Below are 19,659 nucleotides of genomic sequence, written 5' to 3'. Positions count from 1 at the left end.
GTAGTTCCTTCCTTTCGTTTAAGAAGCAGATGGTTAGTCGCTTCAAGTACCTTTGCATTTTCCACTTCATCAAGCAACCTGGGGAGCTGCAATAGCACAAATGAAACAGCTAGAGATTCCCACGTCTTGTTTTTTGAGAGGTGTATATTTTTTCCGATGAACCTTGATTAGTATATTATCTTAAAGAATGTCTAGGTTTCCAGGAATGTGTTTATGTCATAGCAGAAACACCTGCATAACATGTACTGTCATGTCAAACTGAAATAGAAAAATTTTTTATTAACTGAGAGAATATTGTGAGCTAACACAATACTTTAGTCTGCTAGGCAGGAGTAGTTAAGTCAGAAACTTTATCTTCATTGTAGAAAATGTCAAGTCACAGAGAAAGACAAATACCATATCATATCACTTATATGTAGAATCTTAAAAAAAGACAAATGAACTTATTTACAAAACTGAAACAGACCCACAGACATAGAAAACAAACTTACAGTTAACAAGGGAGAAGTGGGGGGTAGAGATAAATTAGGAGTTGGGATTAACATATACACACTGCTGCTGCTGCTAAGTCGCTTCAGTCGTGTCCGACTCTGTGCAACCCCACAGACAGCAGCCCATCAGGCTCCCCCATCCCTGGGATTCTCCAGGCAAGAACACTGGAGTGGGTTGCCATTTCCTTCTCCAATGCACGAAAGTGAAAAGTGAAAGTGAAGTCGCTCAGTCGTGTCCAACTCTTAGTGACCCCATGGACTGCAGCCCACCAGGCTCCTCCGTCCATGGGATTTTCCAGGCAAGAGTACTGGAGTGGGGTGCCATCGCCTTCTCCGATATACACACTACCATATATAAAACAGATAAACAACAAGGACCCACTGTATGGCACAGGGAACCATACTTAGTATTTTTTAAACAACTTATAAATGAAAAGAATCTGAAAAAGAATCACTTTTCTGTACATCTGAAACACAACACTGTAAATCAACTATAGTTCAATTTTAAAAAGTCTATTCAATGACTAAATATTTTACTGAAATTTGTCTCCCTTTTATGAAAAGGAAAAATTACAATTCTAATACTAATAAATAAAAAATAATTGTAATAAATTACAATTCTAATACTACCAATAATAAGTTTAATACAAATGAAACAACAACAAATATATGTAGCATTGTTGAGCTTTATCTGATGCTCACTAGGCTGAAGTTATCTGTGCTGTGTATTTAAGAAAAAATGTTGAAAGACACATTTAAAATGCTGGAAAGCACTTGCTTAGTATAAAAATATAAGTTTGCATGTTAGTAGCATTTCTCTCTTCAAAATGCAAAGGAACCGATGGGGTAAAGTCAAGTGTATTGTGCTGTGGCAATTGCCTTTTCAATGAATGAACATGGCTTTTTAAAGACAGTGTTTCGCAACTAGGAGGTGCAGAGGCATTATGAGAGGGAACGTGACTTCTTTTCCTTTTGCCAACAATCCTTCCCTTCCCCAAAGGTGGCCATTCATCTTTTTACAGGAAAAAGCCCATGTACATAAGAAAGATTTTTACTTAATAATTCTGATAGACACTCAACCAAACTACAATTCTAAGATGTTCATTTCCTATTTAATTTACTGGAAAAAATTATTTCCCATTAGCCCTCCTTTAAGAGCAGGCTCTGACAACTAAGTGATAGGGAAGGCGTGATCAGATCAGGACCCATTTTTTGAAAAAACAGGAAGAATAAGAAGGGAAGAAGAGGCTTTCCTGGTGGCTCAGATGGTAAAGCATCTGCCCACCATGCAGGAGACCTGGTTCTATCCCTGGGTCAGGAAGATCCCCTGGAGAAGAGAACGGCAACCCATTCCAGCATTCTTGCTTGGAAAATCCCACGCACAGAGGAGTTCATGGGGTCTCAAAGAATCGAACACAACTGAGTGGCTAACACACACAAGGGAAGAAAGAGAAGAAAAAGAAAACAGGGAATATCCTTTAGGGCAGTGGTTCTCCAAATTCAGGGTCAAGAATCACTGCCTTTAGGCATTCTATCATTTTACAGGATTGAGAGGTCTGTTAGGAAACTTTTAAGCTTTAATTCTTTAAATATACCTGTTCAGTACAATTTGAGGGAAAGTTTTTTATATGGTCAATTGTATGCTCAAAATCAAATGAAAATTCTAAGTTTTGCTTGACCTTGTTCTTTGTTTCCTGTATGGTTAACCTACTTCTTGAGATTAAAAAAAAAAAAACAACTAAGTGGAAATAAGGTTATAGGCCAGCAGGTTGGTACACAGGGCTGGCTGTTTGCCTTTTTGCGTGGCATAGATCTTGGATCAGTTCTCATCTTTTCAAGACCAAACACCCAATTTTATCACTTCAGCCAGAAATAAACAGGCCCTGGGAAAATGAAACATAAGAGGCTGACAACTCCCATGATCCAGTTTTAAATTTATTATGAGAAATATAATTGCTAAGAAGACTAGAAGATTCAGATCTACAGGACCAGCTACACAGAAAATCAAATCACTATCAGCTGACTGAAGGGCAGAGCTGGGCGCTCCCGTTTGCAAGTGAGAAATAAGTCCAGAAGGCGGAGGCACCCAGGTCAGCGGCAGGATTATGGTCTTCAAATTCATACCTGGGCCGATCTTGCATGCATTCCACCTGGCCCACTAGTCCTCCATTTGGAAAAGGCCTCAGGAATTTTCCAAAATGACTAAAACATCCCTCTCTCTTACCACACTTGGGAGAAACTCAGGGCCTTAATTACCTAGCTCATCAACAGGTATTTACCCAAACACTTATGTACCAGGCTCTATCTAAACACTGGGAATAGAAAAATACCAAGATAACTCCACCACTCCAAAAGTGTACAGTCTAGGAGAGAGGGAGGAATTGGAAAAACAGACATAAGCAGATGATTATAAAACACTGCAGTAAATGAAATGACATAGCAATGCACAAAGTGCCAAGGGGAATTCCCAGGGGCTACACTTAGAAAGGCGGGTTTCTGGAAAGCTTTTCCACTGAGCCTGCATCCTCTGCATGGTGGGAGGAAGACCAGGAAAGATGCAATTCAATTAGAAACCATAGTAAATGGCTGCTGTAATACACGTAATAGTGACAACACTAGCTTCTATGTCTATTTCATAACACGAGAATTTCTGATTTTAACCCAAATTCTGTGCTCTTTAAAGTGAGGCATTTAATCTGGGCAGTTTCAAATCAAATTGGGTAGAAATAGATTATCTAAATAGGTGGAAAAGTCAAATTATGGGTAGTTTAAAATTTTTGTTTAAATTACTTTTGACAGAAACCATGTTTGCCACATAGAAGTTTTAGTACTGATCTTTAGTCAGCATAATTTTTATTTGAAAGTCATTTCCTTTAACGAGGTTAATATCCTTAGGTTTACTCTCATTTAAACTGTGGCTTTCCTTAGTAACTATCTTCTACGGTTTTAAAAAGTAGTATGTTCTATCAAGGAGAGATAAAAGCAGGCAATTTTTCATCGCTCTTCAGTTTAATACTTCTTAGGGAAGGGGAAAAGCAAAGAAAAAGCAAAAGCAGGAAGCCTTTTAGATAAATTAATAAACTGTAGTAAAATATCTAGGTTTTTAAAGCTTTCCTTTCGTATATCTTATGCTCTGAGATTTGAATCATAACATTTTTCTATGATAAGTCAAAGACTTCGGGGAAATACGATAGCGGAAACAAAATATAAATCGTCTCAAGTTTCTCATTTCAAACAATTAACACAGATGCGACGCGTACGCTGGCCGCTGGCATTGCCTGAGTTCAAAAGTTAGCACGTCGAGCTAAGGTGACTCTGACTGCTGCTCAGCCGCCCCGCCCCGCCCCGCCCCGCCACCCCGCTTCTGCCCCGAGCAGCCTGAAAGTACAAACGGAGTCCCTTCGGTCCTGCAGCTTACAGTTCTAGCAAGTCTCCTCCGTGAAGGCTTGCTCTGACCTGCTCCACTTCCACTAGGTATCAGGTGGAAGGACGGTCTCTCCTCCAGGACTGTGCGGGACGCGCTGGGCCACGCGGGGGCGCATGCGCACCGGGGCGTCAGCCCGCCCAACGAGCTCGCGCCTCTCCCGCCTGCTCTTGCCCCACCTGGCGACTGGCTCTGACAGGCTCCTACCCCCGGGGCTCTGTGAGCCCCCACCCCTGAAATCTCATCTGGGCGCGTACTGCTCTGCCAGTCCGTCAGCACCCTGCGCCGAGGCTCGCTCGAGAGGAGCCGGGGCTCGGGGACAGGCCGCAGGTCGCGCTCTCATTGGCTGAAGCGCGCCAGGCCTTCCTCTCTGGGGCGCCTGCGCGCAGCCCGGGACGCGGGTTAAAACCCTAGCGGTTCTCAGCCCCGCGGTGACGTCGGCGACCCGGTGATCGCTTGCCTTCCCGCAGCGTAGAAGCCCCCAGTCCCTCCGTTTTCTTACCTCCTGGCCTGGAGGGGGCTGTGCGCACTCACCGGAAAGCTTTAGGAGGCGCGAATGAGCGCTAACGGATATGAAGGACTAGGTGGTAGGGAGTCAGAAGGTGACTGGGCGGTAGGTAGCCAGGCTTGGCTCGAGGGTCGCCGGAGAGGGCAAGGAGGGAAGGGCGACCGAGCGCGCGCATGCGCTGGCTCTGCTCTCCGCCCCGGCCCGGGTCCCCTCAACCTGGGAGGGGAGGAGGCTGGCTTGGCGGATCAGTCCGCAGAGCGCGCGGGTCTGTCGCCTTAGGACGACTCTCACTTGACAGCTCCAGATTTAAAGGTCTTGCTGAGTATCCGTTGACTTCCTTTACACAAATACCAATGAAAACAATTTATTGTCTCCGATTTGCATTTTTTACTTTGGCCCCTTCGGTATCTAGATGTTTTGAAACCTTGAGCATTCTCCACCATCAGTTTGGGGTTTTTACTGTTAGCTGTATTTCGCTTCTATGGCTTTGGTTATTCCCATAAACTGCCACAGATGAAATAAAGCAAATACTATAACCGCTCTCCTCTTTCTCCTATCTTTTGGTACTGTTGACCGATGTAGGGGAAAAAAAACAAAAACCCAAGCCCTCCCTTTGTTTCAGCCCTAAGGGTTCTTGACTACTCATTCGTTAGAAACAATCTGGTCAATTTGTGGTCCGTTCCATCCAATCCCCTTTTCCCTAAAAGCTTAATTTACCATCTTCTGCATCTTCATCCTTTCACGTCCAACCTTGCCACCAGCATTGAAATGGCTTCATATTTCTTTCTTTTCTCTGGGTTTTAGTTACCAGCTATACAAAAAACAAGTTTCTAACTGTCCACTTACTGTTCTTCACTTGTCCTCAAAAGTACTTCAAACTGATGGTAGTAATCTCCAAACTCAATTTATTTCCTAGGTGCTGAATTTCAGTGATGGCAATTAGTCACCCAGTTTGTTCATATTGGAAAACTGGGCTTCTTTCTGGTCATCTTCTGCCTCACTTCCCATATACCATTCACGAGGGTATTCATTCTACATTTTATCATAGTAAGGCATTTTGCTAAGTGCTAGGTTTTATCTTTTTTATTCTTGTGAGGTTATAGACTTATTTCAGTAATGCTGCCATTACATATTCTGGGAACTCCATTAAGAAATACTTTCAGTCCCCCTAGTCACCACTTATTCTTTTTAAATCAGTCCCCTTACTCAAACATTTCTCTAAATGATTTAAATTATGGTTTGAAGTATCAAATCAAGGATTGAGGATGACTACCTTGGAGAATGACTGCTGCAGATTCTGCAGATGGCTTCAGAAAAGGAGTTTAAACTTCCTAAAGTAGTTTGAAAGGTACAATTCTTGTTTGGATATTTAAGTTCTGGCATATTTGTTTAAAATACTGTTGTCTTTAGTCATACCTAATGTACATAAATTACAAATCTTCAAGAAACAGTATTTTAAGATACACTGAAAGAAAATTTAGAGAATAAAATTTTTGGTATAACTCAGAAGGTATTCTGGAATTTTAGTGTTTTAAGTCATTTTCCAGTATTATTTTTACTACTCTAGAGTAAAAATGTAGAACAGGCTTTAGACACTGGACTGAGTGTTCACCAAATTTACTTCAGACCCCTAATGGTTGTTCTGAAAGCTCCAGACACCTGCTTGCATATTTGCTCCTTTATGTCTCCGTCTTATTAAATGCTGCACCATTCTTGAGTTTACCTAAAGAGAAGTCAAGAAGTAATTTCAAAAATCATTTGCAGTATGGGAAAACTTCTAAATTGCATACATCAATCAAAATTTTTAATGTCTGAACACTACTGACATACTACACATCAATAAAGAGCAAAAGCCGAATATAGTGAAAACTATCTATTTTTATTGCCTTTTATTTTCAACAATGATTACTTGAACTTAAAAAAAAAAAAAGCCTTAATAACTAATGGTTATTGAAAAGCCAAACCTTTCCGGCCCACTTCATATTCTCTTTCAACCATTTCAGGGCAGAACAATGTTCCAAACTATAAACCTGTTCCTTATTAACATTGACAGTCATGTGCTTAATGAAAAGCTTTGGATCTGATATACGAGCAGCCATAATTAATCTTTCCACTGCAGCTTGATAATCATCCTTGCTCCGAGATTTGTTTTCTTCAGATCTACAAAGTGAACACTTCACAAAGTCAGAAACTCTAAAAGGAAGCTATACAGTTTCTTTAAAAGATAGTAATTTAAGTGTATTAGTTCTAAGCTGTGACAATCTTTTACTATATTCTATCAGTGGCTTTCATACTTGTTTGACTATGATGTACAGTAATAAAGACACTTTATATTGTGACCCAGTATAAACCTGCTACATAAAAACTTAAATAAAAGTTTTACAGAACAAGACTTACCCTTATGACCCTATATTCTATTCTAGTTTATTTTTTAAAATAAAATGGTTACAACCCCCTAAATTGATTTCACTACCCAAACAGGCTACAACCTGCAGTCTGGAAACAATGATCTAGAACACAACTTATTACTTCTCTCTTTGTCATTAATAACTGTATAATTAATTATTATAATGCATAAAGTAATATCAAATTTAATCAAGTTTGGAGATACTAACATTCCATGTTTTACCTTGATACAACTATTTTCAATTGTAAGTATATACTTAATATGAAGCTCACATTTGGTAACAGAAATAGTTGCTGTATGCCTTTACTCAATTTCCAGTTATTTTCTTCAGTCCTGATTAAAGGTATTTCACTAAAGTGCTATAATTTACTCTTTTTTCCAGAATTTACTTTTAAACTAACTTTTCTACCAGTCTCCAAATTAAAAAAAACTCATACATTATAGCTATTTCTCCTGTGGGATAGGGAGAAAGAGTATATAAAATAAGAGATACAGCTGTTACTAGGCATCACCTTTTCCTCTGTGTTCCCTGCATCCTGCCCTGGGCACACAGAGGGTCCGGCAGTAAAGCCCAAGTGTAAGTGTACCTGCATTAGCACCAAGTGTGACCCACACAGTGGGGGGAGTGAGGACTTCCACTTGGAACAGGAATCAGTGATCACAGGGAGCAAAGATTGGTCAGGCAGCTTCTAGTACATTCTAGCTTAGGATTAGTGTCTGAAATCTGGGCATATGCGAACTACGTGCAGTTTTTGACAGTATGAAGATGAATTAAATTCTCTCTCAGAGGTTAATGTAACAAAGCAGGGCTCAGTATGATAATAGAGAAAACAATATTGGTTTGGACAAAACAGAGGCTCTAGGCATGTCACTAGTTATGGACTGGTGTCACAAATACCATCCCCCTCTACATTCAGTAATGAATAGAGACTGCATATGTGTGGGGAATGGAAAGTTATGAGAAAACCAAACCCTCATTAGGATAATGGGGAATGCGAATAACTCATGCTACTGTAGTGCACAGTCATAAATACAAGGCCCTCAGGAAAGAGCTCTAGCAAAAAACTAATTTTAGTGAGTTTAAAATGTTTCAGGTCTCTTGCATTTCTGGAAATTTTGACAGCAGAGACTGATTATTCCCTTGTTCCAGATTTTAAGGATGTTTACTACAGTGAGCAACTTTGAAAGACAAAGATAGCTTCTCCTTTGGGAGCCAAAGACAGGTTTGCTTACAGCCTTACAAGGTGGAGACAGCCTTTCTACCTGAGGAGCAAAGGGGCAGGCATGCTGATAATCCATTAGAAAAGATCTGGGACCCTAAGTTCAGAATTCCTCTCCTGTAATGGAACTCACTTCATGTACAGGTATCTATGAGGGTTCGAGTGTGGGACTTGGGAACAAGAGGAAGAGATGCAAATCTGCAGATAATCCTGCTGCTTGCTGTGCCATGAGTGATCAAGTCCTGTCTCCAACCCACAAGTCTTGTGTCTTATGCCAGGACCTGTGAAACTGCGGCAGGCTCACTGATAGCCTGCAAATAGGTGAAATGTCAGAGCCTTCACAGATCTGGTCACAAAGGTCAAAAAGGGCACTGTAGCTTCCTCCTTGTTTTCTCCTGGACTACTCACTCTGAAAGAAGTTAGCTGTCATGCCATGAAGACACTTGAGGAACTTATGGAGGGGCCTGTGTGGTGAGGAGCTGAGGCTTCCTGCTGACAGGCATGAGTAAGCCAGCTGGGAGATGGATCCTCCCACCTCAGTGAAGTCATCAGGTGGCAGACTGCAGGTCCTGACCACATCCTGACTCCAGGATGTGAGAGACTCTGAGCCAGAACCATCTGGCTAAGGTCCCCCAACATTCCTGACCCACAGGAACTAAGATAATTTCTGCCATTTTAAGCCACTAAGTTTTGGGATAACATGCACTGTTAAGAGATAGCTAACAGAATATTCAGTCTGAAGATCTGGTTTCTAACACCAGTAAACTGAAGTAAAATTCTTGTTAAGATACTCTCAAACAGGAGCCCTGTGAGGCCCTTATCTTACAAGCTTCCTGGATAAAGCTGACAAGAAATTGGAATGGTGCACAACTACATCCTGGGACTTTGAACAAAATGATCGGAAAGGATGCCACTCTGGTCCAACAGCCACACAGTAATATTCATGCACTTCTTACAACATTTTAAAATATTGAAACTAGGCTGATGGCTTTATTTTCAACAGGATTCTTGATTGAATCTAATAAATGATCATGTATTTCCCTTTTGGACCTGGTTCTTACATCTTTTGTGTTGACCAAAAAAAAAAATAACTTTCAGGTACCTATCTGAAAACCACCAGTAAAGGACAAAGGTCCATATCTAAAAAAGACCCATTTCTTTGGCTATCTAACAAGATCTTTGAAACTGTTTAAATGTTTATTGAAAGGTACTTAATTTAGTTTTAAATCTCAAATCCTTTCTCAACATGTTACCAAAGTTTGGCAATACACACATGCATAAGTATATAAACATATATATATACACACACACACACACACACACACACACACACATATGTAAATGCTTTATATATATACACAAATAGATAAAACGTTTACATCCTAGGGCAGGTGTAGGGATGACCTACTGTCAGGATGCAGTTAGAAATATTTCAACCAACCTTTTTAAAACTATCTGCAGCATCTGTGTAGAAGTTCCAGGACTCTGAATACTACTAGCATTAGATACCAGGAAGATTTCAATAGCTAAAAGCATTTCAATTTCAGACAAATAGGATGGAATCAGTAGAAGTTTTCGGTACAAATTTCCTTCCAATGGTGGGTAGCAACCCAGTGAAAGAGCACCTGAAAATCAAGTAATAGATCAAACTTTACTAAAACTCCAACAGGTGAAAACATAGGCTTCCAAAATATCTATAGGTGATAATTATTTTTGTTTCAGAATAAATCTTCACATTAGAGGCAGATTTATCACATTAAATTATATGGTAGTAAGCTTATCCTAGTACATTTGAGATCATTCTTTGTAAAATGTTTTTGAAATATTAAGTATGAAGCGAGAAATTTTCAAAACTGCCCATTTACTTTAAGCCATAGTCAATACAACATAATAAAATATTTCCACTAGATGTGATTATAAGTGTTTGTTAACCTGTGTGTGAAGATAAATCCAAAGAGAGTTCCATCGATATTTTAAATGTCAACAGTGTTGGGAAATGTGATGCTCTGAAGACCAACCAGTGACTATAAATTACTCATTTCATTTTATAACTCAGGTACATTAGGAAAAAAAACAACAAAAATACTCTTTATAACCTCACTTGTTTAAGTCCCTAAAGCTTCACTGCATATGAAAATCAGGCATAGCTGTGTTTACATAAGAGGAAAAGTACTAATAAGAAAAGTACTGAATTGTACTCAGGCATTAATTGCTTTAACACGCTGCTTAAAAAAATGTCTTTAAAAATAAATTATTACCAGGGTTGAAAGAATCTGGGGGGATGGGGGGTGAATCAATGCATATGGGGTTTCTTTTTGGCTTGATAAAAATGTTCTAAAATTGATTGTGGTGATGGTTGCACAATTCTGTATATACACTAAAATTACTGAATTGTACATGTTTAAATGGGTAAACTGTGTGGTATTTGAATTTTATCTTAATAAAGCTATTAATTAAAATTTTTTAATGGTTAAGTTTAGCTGTTTTAATACAAAATTTCATCTTCAGCTAAAAAACATAAAGATCATAGAAATCTCAGTTAAATGTTTCCAAGTTAATAATTTGTTTCTGTGGCATATATAAATGCCTTCTGATGGTACTTTCCCCAAATCAAACAGTTATTTGGAAAAAAGGAAAAAAATAATCTCATTAACATCAATTCTAAAAACTAAAATCAAGAAGTTATAGCTAATAGTAACTTATATACTTTGTGGTGTGATTTCTAGCATTCTGCAGAGAGAGTATGAGGAGTTGAAACATAACCACAAAATTGAAATGAGGTGTTATGAACAAACAGTTCCACCTTGCCTCTAGATTTCTGATCATCCTTTTAAAAAAATTCAGTTTTCAAAACTTTTTATTGTAACTGGCAATAAGAAATACATTTTACATAATGACCTAACACACATATAAGAATATCAAATAATATATGATCTTACTATCTGCAATGCATACTAATATTTTCTTTCACATCTCATTGGGGAAATAAAAGTTACCACTTGCTAAACTGATCCCAGCTGGCAACATGAGAAACATGTCCAGTTCCGAGAGGTTTCTGTTGGCGCTGATGGGGTGGCTGGGATGTTTGACATGTACGGCACAATAGTGACAGAGTAGGTACTCAAATGTTTTTTATACAGATGGTAGTGGTAGAATTGGACATTTATGACAAATCACTGCATGAAGGCAGAAAAGAATTCCTTTGTAGATCACAGAATTGTTTTCTAATTAAAATACCTGCGAGGAGGTTGGGACTGGAGGAAGTATTCCTTTTCTAGGCTTACTTGTTAGAAAAGAACAACTGTTAACAGATGAACAAAGTTCTATTACTGAGAGCCATGTGAAAACCCATTACATATCATGTTGCACAGTAATGACAGCCTCTGTACTTCCTGTGTTCCTGTTTTAAAATATTCTAACCAAAAAGGTCAGGGATAAGTACACATTCCTGAAACTTCATTTTACCAACTGTTTTACTCCTATATATTTATAAAATACGCCAAACTGGTTCAAATTCTGTCATCTATTTCCTTTTCATAACCTCCAGTGGACATGCCAATATGCAAAGAAATAAAAATATAGTAATTAGAAATAAGGGACATAACAGGTTTCAAAAGAGCACAAATCTGTGTAGACCACTGTTTTTAAACATGTATAAACCGACCTTTTCATACATTTAATGTCACATTGTGAATATTATACATAGATGTCAGGTTAGAAAATCAAATTCAAAAGCAATATATCAAAATTAAAGTTTAAAATGTAACTTACTTTTGTAGTGGGCTCTGGCTTTGAGCCATAAACAACTCCTTCCTAAAGAAGTAATTAATCTTCTAAGAAAGGAAAAATCAATAGGGATGCTCTTTGAAATCATGAATTCTGCTACAGAGGATGACATACCAAGGCTGTTGCTTTCTATACAGGCATCTAGAAGTTTATTAAAAAGTAGGCTATACTGTGAGACCTCCACAGTTTCTGGAAAAAAAAAAAAATTGATAAAATGAAACTGATCTACTTTCATCTCTCAAACTTCTCTTCTACTCCCTTCGTTTCCTCTCTTCTCTCCTTGGCCCATTCCTACCTACTGTAGGAGACACAGTCACCAAAATGCAATCATCTTATACACTAAGTTAACAAAAAAAAAAGCATTCAACAAAAGCAAAATGGTGTGTCCACTTTGTAATGGAGGATGTGAAAGGAATGTGACCATAGAGGCTGCATTAACATCCCTGTCCATGGTTTCCCATGTGACTGCATCTGTACGGTTCTGTCTGCATTCTATCTATAGCGTGGACCTCAGACTTATATCTCCTGTTACTAAAAATAAAACAACCACTCACAAATATTCACTCTCAAATTAAAAAAAACAACAACCTTCCTTTCTTGGGTATGTCTGCTCCTTTCTGCCTTTCATTCAGAAGAAAGTGAAGTCACCTTGGAGACTTCTAACTCTTTTATTCGCTAAATTCAATTAGGTAGGTCTATGTCTCAGCTGGTAAAGAATCTGCCTGCAATGCAGGAGACCTGGGTTCAACCCCTGGGCTGGAAGATCCCCTGGAGAAGGGTAAGGCTACCCACTCCAGTATTCTGGCCTAGAGAATTCCATGGACTGTTATAGTGCATGGGGTCGCAAAGAGTTGGACATGACTGAGTGACTTTCACTTTCACGGTCTTTATCACTTTTGGATTTTTCAGTGGTCCAGGCCTTATCAGGAAATTTATCTTCCTACCTTATACCAGAGGAACTTTCCTAAAATACCAACTTCATTATGTCATTCCCTGACCCCAAAACTCAGGGGATCCCCAACTACACATAGAAAAGTAAATTCTTTTAGCCTGCCATTCAGGGTCTTCCAAAATCTGGCACAACTATCTGATCAATCTCACTATTATTACTTTGTTTCATTATTAAGATAACTGTATATCAAAAGCTAGTTCTACAGCAACCATTGTACCAGAGATACTAAAATAAAGAAAACCTCATTGACTTTAAGAACCTTACTATCTAGAGGGAGAAAAGGATAAGAATGTTAATGACAATACAGAATCTCAGTGGAATACATGGGAAAATGGAGACTGACAAAGCACTGAGAGGAGAGGTCAACGTTTTCATTAAAACATGAACCCATGCCCTGAACCCACTGCTCAGCTCATTCCTGGCCCAAAGCTTCTGCTGTTTCCCTTGACATGGACTCTCTCCTGCTACTGACCTATGACCTGCAAGCATTCAGCACTACCTGCCACTGCCCACGTGGGCATCTATTTCTTTGAACTTGTCATCTGCTGTATTTCCTCCATTTATTCCATGTTTTTCTATGTTACAATGGAGACTAAGTTCCATCTTTGTTACGTGATTAATTTACTTGTTTGCTGATGACTTGACAGAGGAAGGAAAAGGGGAATGATGAAATGCTGCTTTCAGGAACTGCTGACAGACAACCCAAAGATAAACATTTCTGTTTTTTTTTTTTTTTTTTTTTTTAACCATCAGGAAAGCATATTCAATTTGCAGAGAGCACATTTTACAAAAACAAATATCATTAAAAATATATGCTGGAATATAAAATTCAACCAAGACAGGTGGAGAACTGTTTCTTATTAAATACCAGATGGGCCAGAGATAATTAATCTAGACTTTGACAAAACATACCTTGAGAATTTTGAAAACCTGGTAGATTTTGCAAAACTTCAAATGTCTGTCTGTAAAGACTCTTCGCTAAGATTTCGTGTGCGATTGTACAGAGCAGATTATGCCGATTGAGCACATCCAGTCGATCGCAAGGCCATACTGGTGTATTAATGATCCACTCAGACTCTTACAAGAAGGAAAAGTACAAGTACTTTACACCATGAAAGTTACTTACCAGTATAATCACAACTAATGTTTTTAAATATCTTTTGGAGAAAGTGGCAAAACTGAAATATGCATACTCAGAAAGATAACCACAGCTCAGATTTATTAGAAACAATGTATATAGTGATGATTAGCATCCTAAGAAGATGCAAACTAATGACCACTGTTATTTTAATCTTTTTATTAATTCTTCATTTTTCTAAATGTACTAATCAGTTATTGATTCTGAAGTTAATGATTACTTTTATATGATGTTTAAGATTATAATGTGTATATGTTATACTGTAAAATATTATTTGTGTGGACAAATTGAACAATTTTACAGTAAAGAATACATAATTTAATTAGTTTTGGTATTCTTGGGGAACAGCTTTTCCCCACAATATCTGCCTATTTAAAATTTTTAAAATAAAATATTTGCTATGTACAAGTTAACATCTAACATATATAAATAATAAAAGCATAATAATAAAAAGAACACTTAGGTAGCCAACACATAGCTTAAAAAAAAAAAGAGAGTATTACCTATACTGAAGTTCCTTAATTTCTGCCAATTTTCACATTGAGAAAAACAATGGCAGACTGTAGTACAGAACACCGAGGTGCTAACATGGTAGAAATGTCAGTATTTTACTATTTACCTAATCCCTCAATCATTATACAGGTGATGGGACTCATAATGAAATGCTGTTATGTAACAGTCAAATCACATTTCTGCATTATTTTTCAACTGGACTAAGAACAGGAGTTATGCTTTTGTGCCCTTTCCAGCATGATAAATACAGAAAGTATTACAGAAATATTTGGTAATTCAAGTATACAATGCCGAAATAAAGCCTTAAGTATGGAGAAGAAAACTTTAAACCAGGAGCTTGTTTTAAAATTACTAGAGCCCACTTGACTGGAAGACTTGATTTATACTACCTACGAGGCAACATTTTACAAATATTCAGTTCAGTCGCTCAGTCGTGTCCGACTCTTTGTGATTCCATGAATCACAGCACGCCAGGCCTCCCTGTCCATCACCAACTCCTAGAGTTTACCCAAACTCATGTCCATCCAGCCATCTCATCCTCTGTCATCCCATTCTCCTCCTGCCCCCAATCCCTCCCAGCATCAGGGTCCCTTCCAGTGAGTCAACTCTTCGCATGAGGTGGCCAAAGTATTGGAGTTTCAGCTTCAGCATCAGTCCTTCCAATGAACACCCAGGACTGATCTCCTTTAGGATGGACTGGTTGCATCTCCTTGCGGTCCAAGGGACTCTCAAGTCTTCTCCAACACCACAGTTCAAAAACATCAATTCTTCAGCACTGAGCTTTCTTCACAGTCCAACTCTCACATCCATACATGACCGCTGGAAAAATCACAGCCTTGACTAGACGGACCTTTGTTGGCAAAGTAATGTCTCTGTTTTTGAATATGCTATCTAGGTTGGTCATAACTTTCCTTCCAAGGAGTAAGCAAATATTAGTGCTCTACTATTACGAATTCATTTACACAGATACTTTCATTAACCTACTTGTAAAGTGATTAAATCAATAATGAAGAGAAATACTGAAGAGACTAAGAACATGAACTAGTAATTCACAAAAGAGTTAAGTAAAAATGGAAACAAAAAGAAAAATAGTTAAATTCTGTAATAAGCAATTAAATGCAAAATCAAACAGTGACTATCACTTTTATCCTATCAAACTAGCAAAGAGATAGGAAAAATAATAATATTCAAAGGTGCCAAGGTTGTTTCATAACTTAAACGCTGGTAAGATGACTATAATTAGCAAATTTCTAAAGGTGTAGAGTGCTTCTGAATTCTAGTCACATATTTAAAACCTAGAATGGAATATTCAGAACAGCCAGATTAGGGTTTACCTAAACTAACATGCACCAGTTTGTCAGATAACTAAAAACCATGAAATTGGGGACTAACATCTGTATTGTCAATGTACACCCATGGCCCTAACAGGACAGGCTGTATAGATGGTACCTATGCAATAGTTTTCTAAGGATTTTCTCACAAAGGGAAGCTTTCTAATAAACTCAAAATAATTTGTTGCAAATCTGAATGGCACTAAGGGCAAATATGCCAACATTTACCAAATAGCTTTAAACTGCCCTTACCTTTGCCCAGCAATTCCATCAGAATTTACCCCAAGGGCATAATAAAGATTTAGCAGGGATGTTTAGAAGGGATTATTGTTTATCATAGCAATTTAAAAACCAGCTAGTTCAAGAAAAGTGGATGCATGGACATATCTATATATCTGTGTTTATCTATATTTGTTCATAAGATGGAAAACTATGCAGCCCATTAAGTGATGTTGGAGAGGAACATTTCCTTTCACAGAAAAATGTCCAAGGAAAGACTTCTGCCTAAACAAAATGCAAGATACAAAAGAGTCTGTATAGCAACACTATGGTGTTATTTATAACATCGGATGGGTGGCTAAATAAGAATTTTTTTTATCATCAGTTTTGCTTATCTATCCCTTATTATTTCTCTATAATGACTAAGTATTACTTATATAAAGGCAATAAAAGAAAGAAAAAGAAAAAGTGAAGTTGCTCAGTCGTGTCTGACTCTTTGTGACCCCATGGACTGTAGTCTACCAGGCTCCTCAGTCCATGGAATTTTCCAGGCAAGAGTATTGGAGTGGGTTGCCATTTCCTTCTCCAAAGGATCTTCCCAAACCAGGGATTGAACCCTGTCTCCTGCACTGCAGGCAGACGCTTTACCGTCTGAGCCATCAGGGAAGCCCAATAAAGGCAATAAAAGTTACTTTAAAATTTAAGAGCAGTTTCTCAACAAATAGCATAACTTTTTCTAAGCAAAAATTTGTATTCTAGAATGTTAAAAGATACTTATTTTTCAGCCTCCAAACCTTGATTATAAAATTGTGGTTTTAACGGGTTTTTTTCCCCTTTTTTTAAATGCTGGTAAGGGTATAAGGCAAGGTAGGAATTTGTTGCTCATTTGCCAGGAAACAAGGTGCTGAGCAAGAGTTCAAAATGTGAGAGTGAACACATGAAAAGTCAAAACAATGGAGTACTTCTCACCAAAAAGTCTGCTGCACAATAAATAAAAACGTGTAAAATATTCTACAGTTCTCAAACGAAGTGTATGTAAACCCCTTCTTTAAAAAGTTTAGTAGGTAATAATTGCACATGTTTTTAAAAGGGAAAAATATGGGAAAAATATGTAAGCTAATCTGCTGCTCATCGCTGTCCTCCAAACATTCAATTCTTCTTCCCAGAAGCAACCACCATCAACAGTTTCTTATGCATCCTTCTGCAACTATTTTAAGGGTATAAAGCAAATATGAACATATCCATTAAATTTTTTTTTTTTACACAAATGGTAGCATACTGTGTACACCATTCAGGACATTCCTTTTTTTATTTGGTAATAAATCCTGGAGATCATTCCAGTGAGTGTGGCTCTAACTCATTCTACTCCATCATATGGCTGTTACACAGCTTCACTAACTGTTACATCCTTAATGAAAACTTAAGTTATCTGGAATTCTTTGTTATCATTGTTGATGGTAAAAAAAAAGAGATTTCATATAACTTACAGTGCATACCTTCAAATATAGAAATAAATGTGTTTGTAGGACAAATTCCTAGAAATGGAGTTAATAGATTAAAGGAAATATGCATTACTAAATTTTGACAGATATGTTGTCAAAAAGCCCCTAAAGACAATCTGTGTGAAGGTTCATTCCTTTATACCCTCACAAATAGCATATCACTAAACTCTAATCTTTGCTGGTCTGACAGGTGCTTAGGATTTTAATATTTATTTCTCAGTTATTACAAGTGAGATCAAGCCACTTGTATTTCCTTTCTTGACAACGGCCTGTTCACTGCAGAACTCTTTGAAGAACAAAAAAGTTCTGGCGACAACTTAACATACTTCTGTGGATCCTTTTTTAGAAGAAATAAAATTTTACTTATGAAAAATGACTTTCAATTGAAAAGGTCACTGCAAAAGAAAATCTTGTGTTGATAACTGACAGAATTTAAAAATATAATCTCAAAATTGAAACATCAAATTTGTAAAAATTCTAAATCTCCATAGCCCATTCCATACCCTTCCCACAAACTCTCCCAGAATCTCCAGTTAAAGACTGGTTTTGCCATAAACTTTTAGGCAGATGATCACCTATACCCATTTTTACCAACTATTTTACCCTTTCCATTTCTTAACACATTTTTTCTTTCTCATGGAGCTTGTGAACTCTGGCTTGCATTTTTCTACTTCCTCTTTTTATAAACATTCTATTTTGTATTTGTATATTTGTATTTTGTGTTGTACCCTTCTATTTTTGTTAATCTTTCTCCCAGGAAACTTCACTGGCTACCTTTGTTAAGTTGAAGAAAACCTTTTCCAACAAGCTTTTGATCACAAAGTCTAATCACAACCTCTATATTCCATAAAATCTCAGCATTTGATAAATGCAGGTGTTTTATATATAGATAAATATGTACATATGCTAGTTTTGTGTCTAAGTGCAAAAGCTTTCAATTTTATTTATTTATGGGTTTATTCTGTCTTCTACCTAAACTCTGAGATTCTTGAGGTTTCTTCATTCTTTTTTTTTTTTTTTAAACAAGAGGGTTTATTTCTCTCTCGTGTATAAGAAGTGCAAAAGCTGGCACCAGCTCTGGTGTGCACAGCACTGAGTGGTTCATCAAGGACTTCATCTGCTTCATGTCATTAGATCCTTGTAAAAACGCTTGCTTGTGACACTCATCCCAGGTGCTCTTCCTTCCAAAGCACCAGCTTCTTTGTAGTAACTGTTTCCATTCTATGTTGCCGTTCCTGGTCACCAAATGGGCTTCTCTCCCCTCGTACCTTTTCTTAACGATCCAGACCCTTATTGGCTTCATTTACATATACAGCAACTCTGAACACTGGGGAAAATACGTCATAGACACAGGGTTAATATCCATAATACACTGAAAGTCCTGTGAACAAGAGCCAGGGATATCACTCTGGGACCCAGTGGGCTGCGATGAATTGGAAATTACCTCCAGTTGTCAGTCATCTTGTTATAGACTTGTGAATGGTGGCTTCCACGTTCCTGCGCCAAGAGTAGCTGTGTGTGGCATCATGGGTCCTTGTCACCACTCACTGGTCCTATGTTGCCACTGAATCGCACACCAGCCGCTCTCGCTTTCCTTCAGGTGGTTGCTCGCTCAGTTGTTCAGTCGTGTTCGACTGTTTGCGACCCCATGGACTGTGCAGCCCACCAGGCTCCTCTGTCCATGGAATTTTCCAGGCAAGAATACTGGAGTGGGTTGTCATTTCCTTCTCCATCTTCATTCTTATTTATCCCATTTTATCAAATAAAATCTGCTTGATGGTCTAAGTAGCCAAAGCTATATTAGATGCTGTGCTACTACTTTGCTCTCTAAATTACCTCATGCCCAACTGACCTTAGTTGCTTCTGCTGGCTTAACTGCATTGTAATTTCTGTTAGATGAATTGACTTACTAGGGAAAACAAGTTTTATTGTCTTGGTTTGGAGCCAGCTTGTTGGCACATGCAAAGATAGGGTTTACACAGATTGCAATCAGGATTTCCCTCTGTCAGCAGCTGAAGCTTGGGCTCTGAAGCTGGGCTTTCTGGGATTAAACCTGGCCTCCAGATCTTACTTGTTATGTCATTTTGGGCAAGCTGCTTATTGTTTCTAACAAGATTTTCTTATCAGTAACATGGGGATTATAATAATTTCAAACTCATAGGGTTTCC

The 19,659-nt window shown here is 38.1% G+C and overlaps 2 protein-coding genes across 14 annotated transcripts in view; both read right to left on the bottom strand.

The window, feature by feature from the left end:
• TCAIM (T cell activation inhibitor, mitochondrial) overlaps window positions 1-4,732 on the bottom strand; it is a 39,451-nt gene extending 34,719 nt beyond the window's left edge. The window contains exons 1-2 of one of the 5 annotated variants that reach the window (XM_025272938.3): window positions 3,910-4,291; window positions 51-258 (exon numbers count right to left, since the gene is read on the bottom strand). The gene's annotated coding sequence lies outside the window, so the exon portion shown is untranslated. Of the gene's footprint in view, window positions 1-50; window positions 259-3,909; window positions 4,292-4,417 lie in introns of those variants that run through there. The other 4 variants (XM_025272936.3, XM_025272937.3, XM_006070682.4 and 1 more) reach the window with 4 other exon arrangements.
• A 1,549-nt stretch (window positions 4,733-6,281) lies between these two features.
• TOPAZ1 (testis and ovary specific TOPAZ 1) overlaps window positions 6,282-19,659 on the bottom strand; it is a 61,489-nt gene continuing 48,111 nt past the window's right edge. For 8 of the 9 annotated variants that reach the window (XM_025272931.3, XM_044933931.2, XM_025272932.3 and 5 more), the window contains 4 exons: window positions 13,701-13,865; window positions 11,822-12,025; window positions 9,492-9,675; window positions 6,282-6,583 (listed from right to left, as the gene is read on the bottom strand). In XM_025272931.3, coding sequence (XP_025128716.3) covers window positions 6,364-6,583; window positions 9,492-9,675; window positions 11,822-12,025; window positions 13,701-13,865 — 773 coding nt within the window. In that variant the 3' untranslated portion in view covers window positions 6,282-6,363. The remainder of the gene's footprint in view (window positions 6,584-9,491; window positions 9,676-11,821; window positions 12,026-13,700; window positions 13,866-19,659) is intronic. The other variant, XM_044933930.2, reaches the window with a different exon arrangement.

This window comes from Bubalus bubalis, chromosome 21 (genome assembly GCF_019923935.1).
Source record: "Bubalus bubalis isolate 160015118507 breed Murrah chromosome 21, NDDB_SH_1, whole genome shotgun sequence".
Lineage (NCBI taxonomy): Eukaryota > Metazoa > Chordata > Mammalia > Artiodactyla > Bovidae > Bubalus > Bubalus bubalis.
Note: the sequence above shows the minus strand (reverse complement) of the source record. Positions and strands in the feature narration are given on the sequence as shown.